The following is a 20,757-nucleotide window of genomic DNA, read 5'->3' on the forward strand; positions in this document are numbered from 1 at the left end:
TTGCCGAGAGCTGGTGAGAGAGGTTCTTACCTACTCCTTATACCAATAAGCAAACAATATGGGGCTCTACCTAAAAACAACCACTAACATGCCTGATCTTGATCCATAGTTGGATGCTAACAAATTTTCTTTCACTAAATCCCAACAAAACTGAGTTACTACTTTTCTTCCCTTCATAAAAAGGCAGACTAGAATATAATTTCTTAAAACCCTGAAACTCAATGGCTTCATTTCCACACTTAAGCTAAAAGTTTCTTGCCAAAAGAACCAAGGTCTTTCTTCACAACCTCAGAAAATTAAGATACATCATATCCAAAGATCACGTGAAAACAGCAGTACATGTTCTTGTGATCTCTTGTCTTGATTTTGGCAACGCCTGTCTGGGTACCCTAATCAAACTTTTCCCATTATAAGCCACAATCCATTTTGCTGCCAGGCTATTCACAACTTCATCAGGGACATTTGACCATATTTCTTGAAGCCTACAAAACTTATGTTGGCTACCTCTGAGAGCTAGGATAACCATCAAATAGTGTTGCTTGACATACCATGTCTTACATACCAATCATTCTTCCCATCTTTCTGCTTAACTCCCCATCAATAAAAACTTTAAGTCGAAATTACTTCTGAGTTTGTGTTCTGAAATTCAAGCAATCCTTTGCCCAGGATAGGTCAACCTCCGCAGCTGCAATATATGTTTAGAACAGCCTTTAAGCAAACACCAGAACCCAACCTACCACCTTGGTATTCCGGCGACATCTGAAAACACACCTGTTCTGGCTATTTCTCTATGAAATTCCATATACACCCTGAACTGGCTCTCAAGTTCTTCTGCTTCAAGTTTATTACCATTCGTCTGCCTCTCCGTTTTTTTTCTCTCCCCTCTCACTTTTTTAACCTTCTGTTTACTTACGTTAATCAGATTTTCTCCCTCCCTGTATTTTATTTTTTATTGTTGCACTGCCATGTTCATTGTGTTCATCCTTAATGTAAATCACGTAAATGCCCACGGGTGCTAGTGCACTATATAGGTACATTAAATAAATAACATTGTCTCCTTTAGATTGTCCGACTGACAGGTCTTTGACCTGCTTTATTACGTGTACATTGGCTGGGTTGCCTAATACCAATCTATCCTCTCTTTAGAACCACAGCACGGAAACCGCCCTCATCTCAGTCACAGACGACATCAGAACCCTGATGGACAACGGTGAAACAGTCGCCCTCATTCTCCTCGACCTCTCGGCTGCCTTTGACACCGTCTGTCACCGCACCCTAATCACCCGCCTACGCTCCACCGGGATCCAAGGCCAGGCCCTGGACTGGATCGCCTCCTTCCTCGCTAACCGCTCCCAAAGAGTTTACCTCCCTCCGTTTCGCTCAGAACCCACCAAGATCATCTGCGGCGTACCTCAAGGCTCATCGCTCAGCCCGACACTCTTCAATGTCTACATGAGCCCCCTCGCCGACATCGTACGCAAGCACGACATCATCATCACCTCCTACGCCGACGACACCCAACTTGTACTCTCCCTCACCAAGGACCCCGCCAGCGCCAAGACCAACCTACAAGAGGGTATGAAGGACGTCGCAGATTGGATGAGGCTCAGCCGCCTAAAGCTGAACTCTGAAAAAACGGAAGTCCTCATCCTCGGCAACACCCCGTCCGCCTGGGACGACTCCTGGTGGCCCACGGCCCTCGGCACCGCACCGACCCCCGCAGACCACGCCCGCAACCTCGGCTTCATCTTGGACCCTCTTCTCACCATGACCAAGCAAGTCAACGCCGTGTCCTCCGCCTGCTTCCTCACTCTCCGCATGCTCCGCAAGATCTTCCGCTGGATCCCCGCCGACACCAGAAAAACCGTGACCCACGCCCTTGTCACGAGTCGCCTGGACTACGGCAACACCCTCTACGCCGGGACCACCGCCAAACTCCAAAACCGCCTGCAACGCATCCAAAACGCCTCGGCCCGCCTCATCCTCGACGTACCCCGCAACAGCCACATCTCCGCACACCTGAGACACCTGCATTGGCTCCCAGTCAGCAAAAGGATCACCTTCCGTCTTCTCACCCACGCACACAAAGCCCTCCACAACAAGGGACCGGAATACCTCAACAGACGCCTCAGCTTCTACGTCCCCACCCGCCCCCTCCGCTCCGCTGGCCTCGCACTTGCTGCCGTCCCTCGCACCCGCCGCTCCACGGCGGGTGGGAGATCTTTCTCCTTCCTGGCGGCCAAGACCTGGAACTCCCTACCCACCAGCCTCAGGACCACCCAGGACCACTCCGCTTTCCGGAGACTCCTAAAGACCTGGCTGTTCGAGCAGCGATAACCCCCCCTTTCCCCCCTAGCGCCTTGAGACCCGCACGGGTGAGTAGCGCGCTTTATAAATGTTAATGATTTGATTTGATTTGATTTAGATTGTAGTGAATCCTAGTTCGTTTTAATGGGATAGCAGGAGCTAGCTTGTAGACTCGTGCCTCCGTCACGTAGTGACTTTTAACCTACTTAGCTTGCTCTGTCTTAGCCCATTTAATTATTTATTTCTCCTAAGATGGCTGCCTTGTTTATAGTTAGGCCACTTGTTATGAGTTCCATTATCAGTGTCACCGCGCCAAGGCGTCAAGATCAAGCACCAAAGACAGACAAATAGTAGGTGTTCACACTTAGGGATTTTCCCTCTCTATACTTTCGAGGGATAGTTGATATTAATTGCCGTCCCAAGCATGCCTGTTATCTATTGTTTTGGAATACACCTACGTCAGGGGACCTTGTAGATCTGTATAAATACATCACACTTTAGACAGATAATCAGAGGGATTCCGACCATAGGGCATCGCCACCATCGCTGATACCGATGCTGCAGTCGTCTTGACGCTGACCCAGTCTTCGTGTCCCTACGGAGTCTGAGATAGAGACCTCATTCCAAGGTAAAGAGGGCTGGGGGCTCCTCTCATGGACACGGCTTTGGCAGATTAGGTTTAGAAAACCCAGCTCTCCTTTAGGTAGGAGGTTAGGCCTATTCACATTAGGGCATATTCCATCTTATATATCTCTTTCGTGTATTGCAAAATGGTGGGGGTCTTTATAACTATGACTCTCTTCTTTACTATACTGTTACTTGCTATATTCATTATCCTAATCCTTGCAGTTCATGCAACTTATCGCAAATTGCAGTTATGTCAAATAAAAACTATTATAACTTCACTGCATCTGTGTTATTGCCTTTGTCTGTATGAGACATAATATATCTGTGAGAAAAGGGTACTCTCCGTTTAACCACGACATTCCCTGTCATTCCACGACATTTCGAGTCCATGCATAAACGACTGTGTTTCTGGTGAGGTGCTGCTAGTGAGCCGGTAAGGTTGGGACAACAGTTGCGACTTGTTGTAGGAAAGACTCAGTCGCCTACAAACAAAAGTACTGTCATCCTTAAACCAGCAGTCTTGCTTAGAGCAAGAGTCCAAACTACGACAAGATCCTATGTAGGGAGCTATTTTTTAAAAATAACTTCTAATAAAATTATCAATGGTATCTGAATTATAATAATTAGGATGAAAAATGCATATTCATTAGTGATGCCCATTAAATCAGGGTTACTGTTGTGTGATATTCTTTCACTTTCTTCATGTTGTTTCACTGACTGCTACAGAATATTTTAGGCAGGATATCTCACATACATCTGCCACTGCACAGGTATGCCAGTTTACAGGCTGTTATGCAGCTACTAGCTGTTTCAAGCCACTGAAGAGGCAATTGCATAGATATACAATTTAGACAGAACATCACATATATGTCCACCACAGCTGGTATAGATGCAATAGACAGCTAAACCAGACACTCCTGTAAGACCAGATAATAGGCTCCCCCACCAATCTGAAAGACTCATTTACAGAGGATAATTTCCTTGAGCCACCACTCTCTCCCATTAACATCTTCTACTCCTGGTCATTGAAATAAAACACTGCCAACAAACCATCCATCTAACATGACCTCTCATTGTCATCCTTCAGTTGATCTCAGTGCTAAACTATCACCTCACTTGAAAGACATAACAATCTTGAGGATGAAGTAGCTCAGAATTCCCAAATTATATTGCATTATGTAAAACAAATTAAAAAAAATAAAAAATAAATCACAACTGTGATCTGTGAGGACGAACCAGAAACCCATGTGCAACCACTAGTCAGACAGTACACAGCGCTAATAGGGCATACAAATGTTTGTTGTGTCGTATTTAAACGCAGCTAGAACACTTTACCAAGTTAAACATACTAGTACATACTTCTTTATTCACTGACATAGTCTAGCAACTTACTGCCCACATTCTCTGACACATTTATGTTTCTAAAATGAGTAATTAAAAGCTGAACTTTCTCCTACAGTTCACCTTTACATTTATTTTCCAGTCAGAAGTAGACTATACATAATTCACAAATTGAACTGCCTGTTCCAGTTTTGTTGATCACTAGTGAATTCTCTCTTTTTCCCCCCCAGGAAGCTGTTCTGACCATATGAATGGAAGGAGAAGGTTTCTATATGCCTCAGTAATATCTGTCCAAGATTCCCCGTTTCTGTATCCCGCTTGTCCAAATTGCTTCTCAAGGCTTGATCAAGTTTGTCAAAGGTAAATAAAAAAATTAAAAAATGTTTCTACAAACAGTTTGTATACTTGTCTACGGTTTTGTTGTTTTTATCCTACCAACCTACAACACAAAAAGACCCCTGTCTCCCCCCCACTATCCTCCCTTTTTATTAGCGATTGCGTGTTGTGCTTCTGAAATCTTTTGTGAATAATAAAATAAGCATTAAAGGGCTTAAAACCCACCCCTTACTTATCTGAACTTACCATTGGCTTAGTACAACATCGCTCTAATTTATGTGCTTCTGATTGGCTAGCACGTTGTTGTCTGCTTTCACTTCCTGGCCTCTGCTTTGCTGTCCATGCCATTGTGTCGAGCCTGGACCAAGTACACCTTCAAGTCACTGGCCATTGACTACTGGCCAATGTCCTTCCCCTGGCTACTTTACTGTGAAGGTACTGTTTTTTTCATTTACAACCAGCACTGCATATGCGTGCATTTGCAGGTCGTCTCTCTCCTCCTTGTTTTTCTGGGTACTGTCTTGATGACAACTTGGAACAAAACATGGTAAAATGCCCTCTGTGCACCCTGTCCCCCACAGTATTACAGCAATCCAAATGACATTTTATGGCTAATTGGGAGCAGTCATGCGCAGTTATTCGTGGAAACGTTGTAACAGAAAGTAATATGAATGCAACGCTTTAAAAAACAAGATTGAACACAAGTCAGAGCACGTGTTGTTTCTGGAGTGGGTGCCTCTTGAACGGCATCTTATTTTCCTTGTAGTTCCTAATTCCTTTTTAAGCAACCGTCTCCTAGAATTGAAACTGCACGTGAATTAAACGTTGCTTGAGGGTTTGAAAGCCTGCTTCTTTGTAGATTATTGTAATTAGAAGTGCTGTTCGTTATCAGCTGGAAAGTGCCTATTAGGATTCGCATGCACACGTACGCTTACACTTGTCAGAGCGCATGTTGTTTCTGGAGTGGGTGCCTGTTGAACAGCATCTTATTTTTTGTTCCTAATTCCTCAATCAGTGAGACCCATGTGACCCGCGACTCAAACCTGCTCACTCACAGCTTTACAGCCAGCTGCTTTTTAAGCAACCGTCTCCTAGAATTGAAAATGTGCACGTGAATTAGGCATTGGTTGAAGGTTTAAAAGCCTGCTTGTAAGGAAATGCCTCCGTGGCATGGTTACCCCCTGACTTTTTGCCTTTGCTGATGCTATGTTTTGAATTGAAAGTGTGCTGAGGCCTGCTAACCAGGCCCCAGCACCAGTGTTCTTTCCCTAACCTGTACTTTTGTATCCACAATTGGCACACCCTGGCATCCAGATAAGTCCCTTGTAAATGGTACCCCTGGTACCAAGGGCCCTGATGCCAAGGAAGGTCTCTAAGGGCTGCAGCATATCTTATGCCACCCTGGAGACCCCTCACTCAGCACAGACACCCTGCTTGCCAGCTTGTGTGTGCTGGTGAGAACAAAACGAGTAAGTCGACATGGCACTCCCCTCAGGGTGCCATGCCAGCCTCTCACTGCCTATGCAGGTATAGATAAGTCACCCCTCTAGCAGGCCTTACAGCCCTAAGGCAGGGTGCACTATACCATAGGTGAGGGCACCAGTGCATGAGCACTGTGCCCCTACAGTGTCTAAACAAAACCTTAGACATTGTAAGTGCAGGGTAGCCATAAGAGTATATGGTCTGGGAGTCTGTTTCACACGAACTCCACAGCACCATAATGGCTACACTGAAAACTGGGAAGTTTGGTATCAAACTTCTCAGCACAATAAATGCACACTGATGCCAGTGTACATTTTATTGTAAAATACACCCCAGAGGGCACCTTAGAGGTGCCCCCAGAAACCTTAACCGACTATCTGTGTAGTCTGACTGGTTCCAGCAGCCTGCCACAACCGAGACATGTTGCTGGCCCCATGGGGAGAGTGCCTTTGTCACTCTGAGGCCAGTAACAAAGCCTGCCCTGGGTGGAGATGCTAACACCTCCCCCAGGCAGGAGCTGTCACACCTGCTGGCAGACCGGAACCGGGGCACCCCCTTCTCTCCATTGAAGCCTATGTGTTTTGGGCACCTCTTTGACCTTTGCACCTGACCGGCCCTGAGCTGCTGGTGTGATAACTTTGGGGTTGCTCTGAACCCCCAACGGTGGGCTACCTTGGACCCAAAACTGAAACCTGTAAGTGACTTACTTACCTGTTAAAACTAACATTACTTTACCTCCCCCAGGAACTGTGAAAATTGCACTGTGTCCACTTTTAAAACAGCTTATTGTGTTTTATGTAAAAAGTATACATGCCAATGTAATGATTCAAAGTTCCTAAAGTACTTACCTGCAATACCTTTCAAATGAGATATTACATGTAGAATTTGAACCTGTGGTTCTTAAAATAAACTAAGAAAATATATTTTTCTATAACAAAACCTATTGGCTGGATTTGTCTCTGTGTGTGTGTTCCTCATTTATTGCCTGTGTGTATGTACAACAAATGCTTAACACTACTCCTTGGATAAGCCTACTGCTCGACCACACTACCACAAAATAGAGCATTAGTATTATCTCTTTTTGCCACTATCTTACCTCTAAGGGGAACCCTTGGACTCTGTGCATGCTATTCCTTACTTTGAAATAGCACATACAGAGCCAACTTCCTACATTGGTGGCAGCGGTGGGATACAAGGCTTGCATTTGCTGGACTACTCAGCCAATACCTGATCACACGACAAATTCCAAAAATTGTCATTAGAAATTGATTTTTGCAATTTGAAATTTTTCTAAATTCTTAAAAGACCTGCTAGGGCCTTGTGTTAGTCCCTGTTAGCATTTCCTTTTAGAGTTTAAAAGTTTGTTAAAAGTTTGAATTAGATCCTAGAACTAGTTTTAGTTTCTTAAAAAGTATTCCAACTTTTAGAAGCATAATGTCTAATACAGATGTGAATGTGGTGGAACTCGACACCACACCTTACCTCCATCTACAGATGAGAGAGCTAAGGTCACTCTGTAAACTAAAGAAAATAGCAATGGGCTCCAGACCTTCCAAACTACAGCTCCAGGAGCTGTTGGCAGAGTTTGAAAGAGCCAACCCCTCTGAGGATGACAACACAGAGGATGAGTATAGTGACTTGGAGGGTGATTTCCCCCCCCCACCAGTCCTATCTAGGGAGGACAGGGCCTCTCAAGCCCTGACTCCACAAATCATAGTCCGAGATGCTGGTTCCCTCACAGGAGGGACCAACCTCTCTGAAATCACTGAGGATAACTCCAGTGAAGATGACATCCAGTTAGCCAGGATGGCCAAAAGATTGGCTTTGGAAAGACAGATCCTAGCCATAGAAAGGGAAAGACAAGAGATGGGCCTAGGACCCATCAATGGTGGCAGCAACATAAATAGGGTCAGAGATTCTCCTGACATGTTGAAAATCCCTAAAGGGATTGTAACTAAATATGAAGATGGTGATGACATCACCAAATGGTTCACTGCTTTTGAGAGGGCTTGTGTAACCAGAAAAGTGAACAAATCTCACTGGGGTGCTCTCCTTTGGGAAATGTTCACAGGAAAGTGTAGGGATAGACTCCTCACACTCTCTGGAAAAGATGCAGAATCTTATGACCTCATGAAGGGTACTCTGATTGAGGGCTTTGGATTCTCCACTGAGGAGTATAGGATTAGATTCAGGGGGGCTCAAAAATCCTCGAGCCAGACCTGGGTTGACTTTGTAGACTGCTCAGTAAAAACACTAGATGGTTGGATTCAAGGCAGTGGTGTAAGTAATTATGATGGGCTGTACAATTTATTTGTGAAAGAAAACCTGTTAAGTAATTGTTTCAATGACAAACTGCATCAGCATCTGGTAGACCTAGGACCAATTTCTCCCCAAGAATTGGGAAAGAAGGCGGACCATTGGGTCAAGACTAGGGTGTCCAAAACTTCTACAGGGGGTGACCAAAAGAAAGGGGTCACAAAACCTCCCCAGGGGAAGGGTGGTGAGACAGCCAAAAACAAAAATAGTAAAGAGTCTTCTACAGGCCCCCAATAACCTGCACAGGAGGGTGGGCCAAGAGCCTCTTCACAAAACAATTCTGGGTACAAGGGTAAAAACTTTGATCCCAAAAAGGCCTGGTGTCGTAGCTGTAGTCAGTCTGGACACCAAACTGGAGACAAGGCCTGTCCCAAGAAAGATACCACTTCTAACTCCAATCCAGCTAAAACTGGAATGGCCAGTCTCCAAGTGGGATCAACAGTGTGCCCAGAGCAAATCAGGTGTCACACTGAAGCTACATTAGTCTCTGAGGGTGGGGTGGATTAAGCCACACTGGCTGCCTGGCCCCCTAACATGCAAAAATACCGGCAGCAGCTCTTAATTAATGGGACAAGTGTAGAGGGCCTGAGGGATACAGGTGCCAGTGTCACTATGGTGACAGAGAAACTGGTTTCCCCTGGCCAATACCTGGCTGGACAAACTTATCCAGTCACCAACGCTGTCAATCAGACTAAAGTACATCCCATGGCTATGGTAACTTTAGAGTGGGGAGGTGTCAATGGCCTGAAACAGGTGGTGGTCTCTCAAATATCCCAGTAGACTGTTTGCTTGGAAATGGCCTGGAGTCCTCAGCATGGGCTGAGGTAGAACTGAAAACCCATGCAGCCATGCTGGGTATCCCTAAACTGGTGTGTGTCAAGACAAGGGCACAGTGCAAGGCACAGGGTGAAAAAGTAGAGCTGGAGTCTGGAAGAAAGGCCCAGCCTACCAAGAGAAAAGGAAAGTCAGCTGGGAAACCAGCTGCAACACAACAAGAAAAAGAGAACCTCTCTTCTCAGGAAGAAGTTCTCCCCTCTGAGGGAACTGAGCCTATGGAACTGGAACCTTATCAGGTTGAGCTCTTGGGCCCAGGGGGACCCTCAAGGGAAGAGTTGTGTAAGGGATAAGAAACCTGTCCCTCTCTTGAAGGCCTTAGGCAGCAAGCTGCTGAAGAGTCCAAAGGCAATAAAAATGGAACACATAGGGTCTATTGGGAAGATGGACTCCTGTACACTGAGGCAAGAGATCCCAAACCTGGTGCCACTAGGAGAGTGGTAGTGCCTCAGAGTTTCAGAGAATTTATTCTGACCTTAGCCCATGATATTCCCCTTGCTGGGCATTTGGGACAAACCAAGACGTGGGAGAGGTTAGTCACCCACTTCTACTGGCCCAATATGTCCCAGAAGGTTAAGGAGTTTTGCCTCTCCTGCCCCACCTGTCAAGCCAGTGGTAAGACAGGTGGGCATCCAAAGGCCCCCCTCATTCCACTTCCAGTGGTGGGGGTCCCCTTTGAAAGAGTGGGTGTGGACATAGTGGGTCCACTTGAACCTCCCACAGCCTCAGGAAATATGTACATCCTAGTAGTAGTGGATCATGCTACTAGGTATCCTGAAGCTATTCCCCTTAGGTCGACTACTGCCCCTGCAGTAGCCTAGGCCCTCATTGGTATCTTTACCAGAGTGGGTTTCCCTAAGGAGGTGGTGTCTGACAGAGGTACCAACTTCATGTCAGCATACCTGAAACACATGTGGAATGAGTGTGGAGTGACTTATAAGTTCACTACACCATATCATCCACAAACTAATGGCCTTGTTGAGAGATTCAACAAGACATTAAAGGGCATGATCATGGGGCTCCCAGAAAAAACTCAAAAGGAGATGGGATGTCCTCCTGCCATGTCTGCATTTCGCTTGCAGAGAGGTGCCTCAGAAGGGAGTAGGGTTCTCACCCTTTGAACTTCTGTTTGGCCACCCTGTAAGGGGACCACTTGCTCTTGTTAAAGAAGGCTGGGAGAGACCTCTTCATGAGCCTAAACAAGACATAGTGGACTATGTACTTGGCCTTCGCTCAAGAATGGCAGAGTACATGGAAAAGGCAAGTAAAAACCTTGAGGCCAGCCAACAGCTCCAGACATTTTGGTATGACCAAAAGGCTGCAATGGTTGAATTTCAACCAGGGCAGAAAGTATGGGTTTTGGAGCCTGTGGCTCCCAGGGCACTTCAGGACAGATGGAGTGGCCCTTACCCAATCCAGGAAAAGAAGAGTCAGGTCACCTACCTGGTGGACCTAGGCACAAGCAGGAGCCCCAAGAGGGTGATCCATGTAAACCGCCTAAAACTCTTCCATGATAGGGCTGATGTGAATCTGTTGATGGTAACAGATGAGGAGCAGGAAGCTGAGAGTGAGCCTCTCCCTGATCTCCTCTCATCAGACCCTAAAGATGGCTCAGTGGATGGAGTGATCTATTCAGACACCCTCTCTGGCCAACAGCAAGCTGACTGTAGGAAGGTCCTACAACAGTTTGCTGAGCTCTTTTCCCTAACCCCTGGTCAGACACACCTGTGTACCCATGATGTGGACACAGGAGACAGCATGCCTGTCAAAAACAAAATCTTCAGACAGTCTGATCAAGTTAAGGAAAGCATCAAGGTGGAAGTCCACAAGATGCTGGAATTGGGAGTAATTGAGTACTCTGACAGCCCCTGGGCTAGCCCAGTGGTCTTAGTCCCCAAACCTCACACCAAAGAAGGAAAGAGAGAGATGAGGTTTTGTGTGGACTACAGAGGTCTTAATTCTGTCACCAAGACAGATGCCCATCCCATTCCTAGAGCTGACGAGCTGATTGACAAATTAGGTGCTGCCAAATTCTTAAGTACCTTTGACTTAACAGCAGGGTACTGGCAAATCAAAATGGCACCTGGAGCAAAAGAGAAAACAGCATTCTCCACACCGGATGGGCATTATCAGTTTACTGTTATGCCCTTTGGTTTAAAGAATGCCCCTGCCACCTTCCAAAGGTTGGTGAATCAAGTCCTTGCTGGGTTGGAATCCTTTAGTGCAGCTTATCTCGATGATATTGCTGTCTTCAGCTCCACCTGGCAGGATCACCTGGTCCACCTGAAGAAGGTTTTGAAGGCTCTGCAATCAGCAGGCCTCTCTATCAAGGCATCCAAATGCCAGATAGGGCAGGGAACTGTGGTTTACTTGGGACACCTTGTAGGTGGAGGCCAAGTTCAGCCACTCCAGCCTAAGATCCAGACTATTCTGGACTGGGCAGCTCCAAAAACCCAGACTCAAGTCAGGGCATTCCTTGGCTTGACTGGGTACTATAGGAGGTTTGTGAAGGGATATGGATCCATTGTGACAGCCCTCACAGAACTCACCTCCAAGAAAATGCCCAAGAAAGTAAACTGGACTGTGGAATGCCAACAGGCCTTTGACACCCTGAAACAAGCAATGTGCACAGCACCAGTTCTAAAAGCTCCAGATTACTCCAAGCAATTCATTGTGCAAACAGATGCCTCTGAACATGGGATAGGGGCAGTTGTGTCCCAAACAAATGATGATGGCCTTGACCAGCCTGTTGCTTTCATTAGCAGGAGGTTACTCCCCAGGGAGCAGCGTTGGAGTGCCATTGAGAGGGAGGCCTTTGCTGTGGTTTGGTCCCTGAAGAAGTTGAGACCATACCTCTTTGGTACTCACTTCCTAGTTCAAACTGACCACAGACCTCTCAGATGGCTGATGCAAATGAAAGGTGAAAATCCAAAACTGTTGAGGTGGTCCATCTCCCTACAGGGAATGGACTTTATAGTGGAACACAGACCTGGGACTGCCCATGCCAATGCAGATGGCCTTTCCAGGTTCTTCCACTTAGAAAATGAAGACTCTCTTGGGAAAGGTTAGTCTCATCCTCTTTCGTTTGCCTTTGCTGATGCTATGTTTTGAATTGAAAGTGTGCTGAGGCCTGCTAACCAGGCCCCAGCACCAGTGTTCTTTCCCTAACCTGTACTTTTGTATCCACAATTGGCACACCCTGGCATCCAGATAAGTCCCTTGTAAATGGCACCCCTGGTACCAAGGGCCCTGATGCCAAGGAAGGTCTCTAAGGGCTGCAGCATATCTTATGCCACCCTGGAGACCCCTCACTCAGCACAGACACCCTGCTTGCCAGCTTGTGTGTGCTGGTGAGAACAAAACGAGTAAGTCGACATGGCACTCCCCTCAGGGTGCCATGCCAGCCTCTCACTGCCTATGCAGGTATAGATAAGTCACCCCTCTAGCAGGCCTTACAGCCCTAAGGCAGGGTGCACTATACCATAGGTGAGGGCACCAGTGCATGAGCACTGTGCTCCTACAGTGTCTAAACAAAACCTTAGACATTGTAAGTGCAGGGTAGCCATAAGAGTATATGGTCTGGGAGTCTGTTTCACACGAACTCCACAGCACCATAATGGCTACACTGAAAACTGGGAAGTTTGGTATCAAACTTCTCAGCACAATGAATGCACACTGATGCCAGTGTACATTTTATTGTAAAATACACCCCAGAGGGCACCTTAGAGGTGCCCCCTGAAACCTTAACCGACTATCTGTGTAGGCTGACTGGTTCCAGCAGCCTGCCACAACCGAGACATGTTGCTGGCCCCATGGGGAGAGTGCCTTTGTCACTCTGAGGCCAGTAACAAAGCCTGCACTGGGTGGAGATGCTAACACCTCCCCCAGGCAGGAGCTGTCACACCTGGCGGTGAGCCTCAAAGGCTCACCTAGTTGTGCCAGCACCGCAGGACACTCCAGCTAGTGGAGTTGCCCGCCCCCTCCGGCCACGGCCCCCACTTTTGGCAGCATGGCCGGAGAAAATAATGAGAATAACAAGGAGGAGTCACTGGCCAGTCAGGACAGCCCCTAAGGTGTCCTGAGCTGAAGTGACTAACTTTTAGAAATCGTCCATCTTGCAGATGGAGGATTCCCCAATAGGATTAGGGATGTGACCCCCTCCCCTTGGGAGGAGGCACAAAGAGGGTGTACCCACCCTCAGGGCTAGTAGCCATTGGCTACTAACCCCCCAGACCTAAACACGCCCTTAAATTTAGTATTTAAGGGCTCCCCTGAACCTAAGATTTAGATTCCTGAAACCTACAAGAAGAAGAAGACTGCTGAGCTGAAAAACCCCTGCAGAGGAAGAACAGAAGACACCAACTGCTTTGGCCCCAGTCCTACTGGCCTGTCTCCTGCCTTCCGAAGAAACCTGCTCCAGCGACGCTTTCCAAAGGACCAGCGACCTCTGAATCCGCAGACGACTGCCCTGCTTCAAGAAAAACAAGGAACTCCAGAGGACAGCGGCCCTGCTCCAAAAGACTGCAACTTTGTTTCAAAGGAGCAGATTTAAAGACCCCTGCAACTCCCCGCAAGAAGCGTGAGACGTGCAACACTGCACCCGGCGACCCCGACTCGACTGGTGGAGAACCAACACCTCAGGGAGGACCCTCCGGCGACTCCGAGACCGTGAGTAACCAAAGTTGTCCCCCCTGAGCCCCCACAGCGACGCCTGCAGAGGGAATCCCGAGGCTCCCCCTGACCGCGACTGCCTGAACTCCATTTCCCGACGGCTGAAAAAGACCCTGCACCCGCAGCCCCCAGCACCTAAAGGAACGGAACTCCTGTGCAGGAGTGACCCCCAGGAGGCCCTCTCCCTTGTCCAGGTGGTGGCTACCCCGAGGAGCCCCCCCCTTGCCTGCCTGCAACGCTGAAGAGATCCCTTGATCTCTCATTGAAAACCATTGGAAACCCGACGCGTGTTTGCACACTGCATCCGGCCGCCCCCACGCTGCTGAGGGTGTACTTTTTGTGCTGACTTGTGTCCCCCCCGGTGCCCTACAAAACCCCCCTGGTCTGCCCTCCGAAGACGCGGGTACTTACCTGCTGGCAGACCGGAACCGGGGCACCCCCTTCTCTCCATTGAAGCCTATGTGTTTTGGGCACCTCTTTGACCTTTGCACCTGACCGGCCCTGAGCTGCTGGTGTGATAACTTTGGGGTTGCTCTGAACCCCCAACGGTGGGCTACCTTGGACCCAAAACTGAAACCTGTAAGTGACTTACTTACCTGTTAAAACTAACATTACTTTACCTCCCCCAGGAACTGTGAAAATTGCACTGTGTCCACTTTTAAAACAGCTTATTGTGTTTTATGTAAAAATTATACATGCCAATCTAATGATTCAAAGTTCCTAAAGTACTTACCTGCAATACCTTTCAAATGAGATATTACATGTAGAATTTGAACCTGTGGTTCTTAAAATAAACTAAGAAAATATATTTTTCTATAAAAAAACCTATTGGCTGGATTTGTCTCTGAGTGTGTGTTCCTCATTTATTGCCTGTGTGTATGTACAACAAATGCTTAGCACTACTCCTTGGATAAGCCTACTGCTCGACCACACTACCACAAAATAGAGCATTAGTATTATCTCTTTTTGCCACTATCTTACCTCTAAGGGGAACCCTTGGACTCTGTGCATGCTATTCCTTACTTTGAAATAGCACATACAGAGCCAACTTCCTACACTGCTTCTTTGCAGATTATTTGGAAGTAAATGGAAGTGCTGCTTGTTATCAGCTGGGAATTGATTATTATTGTACAATGCTCTCACTTCTCAACCTCTGGGTCAGGATCACAGGATGTTTAGCGGGCGCTGAGACTCAATCCTGGTTCCCCAGTTCCAAGGTTGTCAGCTCTGCCTTAGGCATGCATTAGTTGTGTTAACCCACCACCCTCTGCCTTCCGCCATTGTTTTTAACAACTTCTTCCTGCTTTTAAAACACCACCACCTCCTCATCCTGCTCTCTCTTGATACTGAAAAATTTAATTGACTTCTCAAAATGTACTGTTTATTTCAATGCATTGTTCTACTGAATACTCCAAAACTATATTAGTACAAGCATTGGCAAAGCCAAAAGATCTTGCATAGGTGGAATTTATTGGGTTTGCCAATGCAGGAGCAGCCTCACTTCAGTGGCAACCTCTGAAAGGCCAAGCAGCTTTTAAAAACACTCTCTGAGTAAGCTAATGTTGAAACATACTCAGAGAACCCAGTCAGTGATTATGAAAGAGGGGTGGCAAATTGCCCCAACACCTATTCAGACCTCAGCTTTTCTGACAGTAGTAACACTAAAACCCAGAGCTAAAGAGAAGAGGTGAAGAAATGAACCAGAAATATTGGTAAGCTAATGATTGCAACTGATGATGATGCTGATGACACCGCTGACAACATGACCGCCCTCAAGAACGCTACACGCGAACACCACCACCTGATCCGCACTGCCAAAAGGAACTTTTTCACCGACAGACTAGACAAAAACAGCCACAACAGCAGAGAACTCTTCAGCATCGTCAAAGAGTTCTCCAACCCCAGCGCCAGCGCCAACGCCGTCACGCCCTCACAGGATTTGTGCGAATCCCTCGCCACTTTCTTCCATCGCAAGATCAGCGACCTCCACGACAGCTTCGGACACCAGACCCAACCATACACCACTGAACCCGCTTCCCCGGACATCACCCTCAACAACTGGACCCACATCAACACGGAAGAAACCAAATCCATCATGAACTCTATCCACTCCGGCGCCCCTTCGGACCCCTGCCCGCACTTCATCTTTAACAAAGCCGACGACATCATCGCCCCGCACCTCCAGACCGTCATCAACTCTTCTTTTTCTTCTGCTACCTTCCCCGAATGCTGGAAGCACGCTGAAGTCAACGCCCTACTAACGAAACCTACGGCTGACCCAAGCGACCTGAAAAACTTCCGCCCCATCTCTCTTCTACCTTTCCCAGCCAAGGTAATAGAAAAGACCGTCAACAAACAGCTGACCACCTTCCTGGAAGACAACAACCTGCTCGACCCTTCACAAACCGGATTCCGAACCAACCACAGCACGGAAACCGCCCTCATCTCAGTCACAGACGACATCAGAACCCTGATGGACAACGGTGAAACAGTCGCCCTCATTCTCCTCGACCTCTCGGCTGCCTTTGACACCGTCTGTCACCGCACCCTAATCACCCGCCTACGCTCCACCGGGATCCAAGGCCAGGCCCTGGACTGGATCGCCTCCTTCCTCGCTAACCGCTCCCAAAGAGTTTACCTCCCTCCGTTTCGCTCAGAACCCACCAAGATCATCTGCGGCGTACCTCAAGGCTCATCGCTCAGCCCGACACTCTTCAATGTCTACATGAGCCCCCTCGCCGACATCGTACGCCAGCACGACATCATCATCACCTCCTACGCCGACGACACCCAACTTGTACTCTCCCTCACCAAGGACCCCGCCAGCGCCAAGACCAACCTACAAGAGGGTATGAAGGACGTCGCAGATTGGATGAGGCTCAGCCGCCTAAAGCTGAACTCTGAAAAAACGGAAGTCCTCATCCTCGGCAACACCCCGTCCGCCTGGGACGACTCCTGGTGGCCCACGGCCCTCGGCACCGCACCGACCCCCGCAGACCACGCCCGCAACCTCGGCTTCATCTTGGACCCTCTTCTCACCATGACCAAGCAAGTCAACGCCGTGTCCTCCGCCTGCTTCCTCACTCTCCGCATGCTCCGCAAGATCTTCCGCTGGATCCCCGCCGACACCAGAAAAACCGTGACCCACGCCCTTGTCACGAGTCGCCTGGACTACGGCAACACCCTCTACGCCGGGACCACCGCCAAACTCCAAAACCGCCTGCAACGCATCCAAAACGCCTCGGCCCGCCTCATCCTCGATGTACCCCGCAACAGCCACATCTCCGCACACCTGAGACACCTGCATTGGCTCCCAGTCAGCAAAAGGATCACCTTCCGTCTTCTCACCCACGCACACAAAGCCCTCCACAACAAGGGACCGGAATACCTCAACAGACGCCTCAGCTTCTACGTCCCCACCCGCCCCCTCCGCTCCGCTGGCCTCGCACTTGCTGCCGTCCCTCGCACCCGCCGCTCCACGGCGGGTGGGAGATCTTTCTCCTTCCTGGCGGCCAAGACCTGGAACTCCCTCCCCACCAGCCTCAGGACCACCCAGGACCACTCCGCTTTCCGGAGACTCCTAAAGACTTGGCTGTTCGAGCAGCGATAACCCCCCCCTTTCCCCCCTAGCGCCTTGAGACCCGCACGGGTGAGTAGCGCGCTTTATAAATGTTAATGATTTGATTTGATTTGATTTGATGCAGTTAAGTGGGAGGTAGACAGTTCATCCTGAAGTAATGTTATTGACAAGGGCTAATCTCTATGTGGTAAAGGTGTTCTCACTTTGTTCCATTATAGTAGAACATGTCTTGCAACGCCTTACCCGCAATTATTTTTCGGTTAGTTGGTGATCAAGATAAAATAATTTCTTAATGCAATAACCTTTCTCAATTTATTATTCCCTATGGTTGCCACTTAGGGTTGCATTAATTCAGAGAACCTATTTCTTTCCAGGTGGTGTTTTCCAAGTTGTAAGTTGTTTTTGAGCACTCCTTATCAAAGAGAAGTTCACTCTTTCATCTGAAAACTGGTTTTTATTTATGACAGGACTTTGCTGTTTCTGGCAACCCAGAACATTTTCCTTAAGGCCAAAAACCTGTCTCCAATAGTGAGTAAACTATTTTGCTTAGTGCTCCATTTGGCTTTACACATTTCCTCCAAGCAAATGTCAACAGAGTTGAATTATTGGGAAGCACTTTAGCTGATTAATTATACAGTAATGGGGATGATGTGGTCAGCAGACTGTGGCAGGGACTACCAGTTCCAGACTCCTGTGCTTCTGTCAGGAGGGGCGGGAAGCGCAAAACCCATGACATCATCAACGCTATAAAGCGGTTTTAAAATGCCGATGCACGGGGACGCATGCAGGCTGCGCCCAGGCAAAGGCCTGGCCAAGGGCGGGCCCATCCTGCACCAGGGCAGGGCCACCCAGCCCTTCTCCCCATGGGTCCTTCCTTCAGAGGGCACCCCCAACCCCCCTCCCAAGACGACTCATCCAGCCACAACAGCAAGTACTAGTGCTGTTAATTAACTAAAACCATAATGAGCAAGAAAAGCTCTATGAATATCGCTGCAGGCACTGGGCCTGACGGAACATTATGAAAAGGCACGCTGCAGAAAATTGCACCCTAGACGCTATTGACAATTTGATAGAGGAGGTAGAGGATATATTAAATAAGGGAAAAAAGAAAGAACATGTTGGTACCAAGCCAAGAATCACCCATTGTTTAAAGGCAAAGGCCATACAAGAAAGATTACTTCTAATGTGGAAAGGTATGATCCAGATACTACAGTGGGCCCAGGAACCCCCGTTAATTTAAACAACCACTATCCAATAAATGCCCCTTATGAATCACCACCTGCTTCCAATAATCACGTATCACTGGTTGCACCAGAGTGCACTCATACACCAACTAGGTCAAGTCTAGTAAGCTACAATAGCTACACCCCACTCTCTAATTAGATAGCAGAAACTCACGGGCCGGAAAAACGAGTAAGACAAATCCCAGAGACTTATCAATATAGAAGAGGAAACTGTATTTGCAGAGATCATGACATAATGTGATACTCTTTCACTCCGCAGTGACACCCAGAGAGATCCTGCGCTAAAGGCATGCACCAAGAATGACACTCAAAATTGAGGTTAGTGTGAAACTAACCCCTCCAGCAGAACTTCAAGCGGCTCTACTTAAAGATTGAACAATGTAAGAAACAATGTGTTTGAGTACATAGCAGACCTCTACAGTACTACTGAATCCTTTGTTCATTCTGCATGTAGGCAGACAGATTTGAAAGTAGTGGCCTTTGCTCAAACAAGTGAAATGCCTCTGAGAAATCAAGCAGAACCAGCAAACAGGCACCATTTACACGATCCAGCAGGCCGATGACATCATTCACTTACACATAAACATTTCATTGCTGTGTCAAGGCTAGAAGACAAAGTGATAGTTCAAGAGTAGGTAATTAGGGAAAATGCAAAGTTTTGCCATAATTGAGTCATTGAGGCAAGCCATGTTCAGATATTTTTTTGACAGGAATAGTTGTTCTCATACTGATCTCTAGGTCTAAAAAGACCGAGACCAAATTTTTTTGCTCTGAAGTTATTGAGACCCTGTAAAGTGAGACTACACAGAGCAGGTCCTAGTTAATTTAAAAGATATTTTCACTTGAACTAAGTAAATTTGTAGCAAAAATGTGTTAGATTCAGATTTTTTCCGATTACTAAGAAATGTTATAGGGAAGCAGATCCTTACAACATTTTTAGAATCACCATTCAACGCGTTCAACACTATCAAAGTTGTAAATAATATAATTACAAAAAATATTCATTTTACTAAAGGGGTTTGCGCTCGAATAATAGAGACATTTCAGTGAGGTTATTAATCTCACGCTAACATGTTTCATATTTGCACACATGACATTTGTTAAAGCAGATTTAGCAACTTCCATGAATTAAAAGAAAAGGGGGAGTGCCAAATCAAACATACGTTTCTGTGTCGCTTTCATTGTATTTGGTAACCAACCTATTGACTTTTGTTAGTGTTAACTCTGTGTTATTTGGTTTTATATTTATCATTTCCACCTGCCAGGCAAAGGACACTACTTATCAACACAGGGATCACTCTGATAGTAATGTATAAACGTCCACTGGTCTTCATGTACATAGACTTCCCAAAGAGAGAGTACCAGCCAATCACCGCCAAAGGATTTCCTAGGGTGTTTAATGTGCCACCTGTCCTTACCCACCAGTGGGTAGATTATAGTGCCTGGCTACATGTCCACTGGTTGTGCTCCAAGGAAAAACATGCTGGCACAATCATAAAACGATGTATTTTCTAATATGATCTTTTCCTTGTGTGTGGGCTTATTTAATCCCTCAGAATAGTAGGCGTGCAGGACCAGGGGACGATTGAAGGGGTGTCTTCAAACAGAACTGCATTTTTAAGGTTGTAGAGCTCTTCTGAAAAACAGGACAGAGTATTAAAAGTACAGTCTTGGTTCCCAAGCTTCCTGCCAAAACATGGCTAAAATTACACATCAGTAAGAGATATGCCATTCAACTTAACCGGAATAAACATTACCCCAGCTCCACTACTCAGTAAGGTAGAGTGCCAGCCTTTTCAGACCCCCAACTTAAATGTCTTCTTCTAGGTTCTGTAACGCATTACCTTTGAAGAACTGTAATAATAAACCTGAATTCGCGTGAAGGTAGTCGAAGTCCAGAAAAAAACAAAGTAACATTTTTTGCTTTAAAAACTTGGGATTCTTCAAACTTAATTAGAGGTTTTGAGATTAATATTTGCCTGTGTATTCAGCCAATTCCATGTGGTATCCGGATCCCCT

At 47.0% G+C, this 20,757-nt stretch overlaps 1 protein-coding gene across 1 annotated transcript in view; it reads left to right on the top strand.

Annotated features, from left to right (window-relative positions):
• Positions 1-20,757, top strand: part of DDIAS (DNA damage induced apoptosis suppressor) — a 169,310-nt gene that overhangs the window by 98,939 nt on the left and 49,614 nt on the right. Inside the window, exon 2 of the mRNA XM_069203941.1 lies at positions 4,506-4,635. Coding sequence (XP_069060042.1) covers positions 4,523-4,635 — 113 coding nt within the window. The 5' untranslated portion in view covers positions 4,506-4,522. The remainder of the gene's footprint in view (positions 1-4,505; positions 4,636-20,757) is intronic.

This window comes from Pleurodeles waltl, chromosome 8 (assembly GCF_031143425.1).
Source record: "Pleurodeles waltl isolate 20211129_DDA chromosome 8, aPleWal1.hap1.20221129, whole genome shotgun sequence".
Taxonomy (NCBI): Eukaryota; Metazoa; Chordata; class Amphibia; order Caudata; family Salamandridae; genus Pleurodeles; species Pleurodeles waltl.